Here is a 3,266-nt window from a genome sequence, read left to right as displayed (position 1 = left end):
GCACAGCTGTGCAACGCAACGCAGCTGAGCAACGCAACGCAGCTGAGCAACGCAGCACAGCTGTGCAACGCAACGCAGCTGAGCAACGCAGCTCTGGTTGCTATTTTACTCTGCGTTGCCGCTGTGACCCGGGTCGACCCGGCGGGTTTTCACCTGACGCCGTGCGCGTGATGTGCGACTTGCTCCTGTGTTGCCGGGAGATACTGGACAGTGGGCGGGGCTTGTCTCTGATTGGGTCGTCCTGGCCGGACGGCATCACGCTCTGAACACAGAACCAAAGAGACGCGTTGACTGACCCGACAGCTCAGCCTGCTGCTGCTTAAATATTAATAATCTGGATTATTAATCCAGGCTGGGCTCCAGCAGCAACTCTGAGGCGCAAAATAAAAATAAGGTTTAAATATAAAAGCAACAAAATCTGGTAATAATTTGATCCGTTTCCATGGATTATTTATATTTCAGGCACATTAATGGTTCAATAAAAGCTCTTTGTTAAAATCTTGTTTTTTATTAAACTCAGCTTTAATTGGACAATTAAAGTAAAATATGGGGGGCTGGAAAATTATGTAAAATATCTAAAAATAAAGCAGATGAACTAAATTCTGGGTTGTTTTGAGGTGAACAGGTTCAGAACCGGAGCACAGATCAGTTCTTCATCCCCGTTGCTATGGCGACCCAGCGAACGCTGCAGCAGGTAGAAATCAGGCTGCTGCGTTCAAGTCACCTTCAATCAGTGGGAACTCTGAGTTTGTTGTTTTCCTGAAGCTGCAGGAGGAAGAGAGCAGCTGCCTACCCTTCCCAGAGAGGAGATGGAGGGAGAGGAGGAGGAGGAGGAAGGCTGCAGGAGGCTCTGCTGGGAGGAGGAGGAAGAGGAGGCCTCCTTCTGCAAGAAGGCGCCGGCCGATGCCGACGTCATGTGATAGATGTGCTCAAAGTTGGAGGGGGGGGAGATGAGGGTGTGACGGGAGGAAGAGGAGGAGGGAGAAGGAGACGGGGAGGGAGAGAGGGAGGTGAGGTCACCGACCTGAACAGAGAGGAAGAGGAGGAGGAGGAAGAGGAGGAAGGAAAGAACAGAGGAGGAGTCAGTGATGACCAGAGCTGTGAGAGGAGAACATGCCATGCAGGGAGGAAGAGGAGGAGGAGGAGGAGGAGGAAGAAAAGGAAGGAGAGGAGGAAGAGGCGTTACCAGGGGGAGGTCCATCAGGACCTGCATGCCGTCTCCTGGTCCCATGTGGGCCACGTGGTTGAAGTTGGTCGGGTTGGAAATCATCTTGGACCGGAGCTCTGGGTCCCGCAGCATCTCCCTGACGACAGGAAGCAGAGGGGCGGGGCTTAACCAGCTTTACAGGAAGCAGAGGGGCGGGGCTTAACCAGCTTTACAGGAAGCAGAGGGGCGGGGCTTGACCAGCTTCCTCACTCGTTCATTATCTGAACGGTGATGAAAACACAGCAGAGGAAGTTTCCCTGCATCTCACTTCATGGCAGCCGTCACTTTAACTCCATACTGTCAGTTTTTAATTGACAGTATGGAGTCAATTAAAAACTCCATACTGTTTTTAATTGTACGTCAAACCTGATGACGTCAGGTTTTCCGTCAGGTTTGATGGAAAACCTGACGACTGTCTGTCATTTTGACAGATTTCAGTTCAACACTTGGTGCAGATAGAGAGCATCAGGGGGAATTAATCAATCAATAGAACTTTTCCTGGTTCTGAGGATCCGACTCACCTCCTCTGCTGGAGCCGCTCCTCTTCTGGAACCTTAAACAGGAACTTCCTCTTGCTGCGAGTCCGAACCATCAGCTTCCTGCTGTGGTCCGACGTCTCCGGGATGGTGAGGTCTCCCTCTGCCAAGACAGAGAACCGTCAGCCGGTTCCGGTTCTGGTCCTGTTCCCGGTTCTGGTTCTGTGTTTTTACCTGAAGAGGCGTTGCTGAAGTAAACCAGGCGAGGCGGCTCAGAGCTCAGCAGGTTCAGCGTTCCTTCAGCGTTCAGGGGGCGGAACTGGGGAGAGAGCCACGGTCAGTGCTGATTGGCTGAGCCCTGATTGGCTGAGCCCTGATTGGCTGAGCCCTGATTGGTTACCTTGCGCAGGGAGATGGTCTGGACCCATTCGGTGGTGTGGATGTCGAACACGTCCACTCCGTACTCGCTGTAAACCGTCAGGTGGGACGAGTTCGAACCTAAAGACCAAAGACAGGAATGAAACGATCCCACAGCATGATACTGCCACCACCATGTTTCACTGACTCACTCTGCTGATCAACCCTCAGATTCTAATAACTGCAAAGAACTTCCCGTTATAGTCTTAAACCGTATATCATGAGTTATTTTGTCATTTTTAATCTTTTTATGTGTGAAGCTGCTGACAAAATGTCATTTACAGTCAATATGTAGAAAAATGACTTGCCAATATTTCTAAATCATCATCAGAAAAACTAATCTGAAATCCTGGAGATGGGATGGATGTGAAAAGATGTTCATTAATATTTAATTTTACTTGTTGGAAGCAGACAGTTATTAATATTTTAAGGGTTTTATCAGTGTATTCCGGCCCTTTAAGAGCAGCAACAGGCCTGTTACAATAAGCAATAAATTAATTAACAGCTCAATGAATTACAACCAGATCAATAATTTCCATTTGATTAATTTATCATTTTTCTTTTCTACCAAAACCTGGATGATAAAATCTTTAGTTTGGTCGTTTACAGCGACTCAGTTTGTTTATTTACTTTGAAAGTGTTAAATATTCATCATAATGTAGTTTATTGATCGCTGATAATCTGTTATTGTTATGTTACTGGAAAATGATGTGAAAACAGCAACATGACATCATCATCATCAGGTGGACCTACAGCAGGCCAGCGGCGCCGCCGGCCACATCAGCTCCTGGGTCCGGGAGCGCCGGCCCTGCCCGTCCACGTAGACGCCCAGCTGGCTGAAGCAGAGCAGAACCTCGCCGGCGCCGACCTCCAGGGCGTGCAGCGCGTCCATGGGCTGCTGGGCCAGGAAGGCCAGGGACGGGTCGGCCGGGTTCACCAGGCTGATGGGCGACGACTCGCCCTGCAGCGCCAGCAGCGCGAAGCCGGACGAGTATCCGACGCACAGCCGGTCCCGCAGCATGCCCAGCCACTGCACCGTCCCCGGCGCCTGCACCTCCCACAGCTTCTTGTGGTACGGCTTCGCCCGGCTGATCTCGTAGCACTGGACCTGCGGGGCGGAACCAGGGTTTAGAACGGGCCGGGCCGGGTCGGGCCGCGCCGGCGAC

General features: G+C 51.0%; 1 protein-coding gene across 1 annotated transcript in view; it reads right to left on the bottom strand.

The window, feature by feature from the left end:
* The window catches only part of cdc42bpb (CDC42 binding protein kinase beta (DMPK-like)), a 25,638-nt gene that overhangs the window by 1,988 nt on the left and 20,384 nt on the right, over window positions 1–3,266 (bottom strand). Inside the window, exons 30-35 of the mRNA XM_016662121.1 lie at window positions 2,854–3,208; window positions 2,084–2,181; window positions 1,918–2,002; window positions 1,729–1,846; window positions 1,187–1,304; window positions 154–262 (exon numbers count right to left, since the gene is read on the bottom strand). Coding sequence (XP_016517607.1) covers window positions 154–262; window positions 1,187–1,304; window positions 1,729–1,846; window positions 1,918–2,002; window positions 2,084–2,181; window positions 2,854–3,208 — 883 coding nt within the window. The remainder of the gene's footprint in view (window positions 1–153; window positions 263–1,186; window positions 1,305–1,728; window positions 1,847–1,917; window positions 2,003–2,083; window positions 2,182–2,853; window positions 3,209–3,266) is intronic.

The sequence above is a fragment of the Poecilia formosa genome, unplaced genomic scaffold (assembly GCF_000485575.1).
Source record: "Poecilia formosa unplaced genomic scaffold, Poecilia_formosa-5.1.2 Scaffold360, whole genome shotgun sequence".
Taxonomy (NCBI): domain Eukaryota; kingdom Metazoa; phylum Chordata; class Actinopteri; order Cyprinodontiformes; family Poeciliidae; genus Poecilia; species Poecilia formosa.
This window is presented reverse-complemented; position numbering and strand designations above follow the sequence as displayed.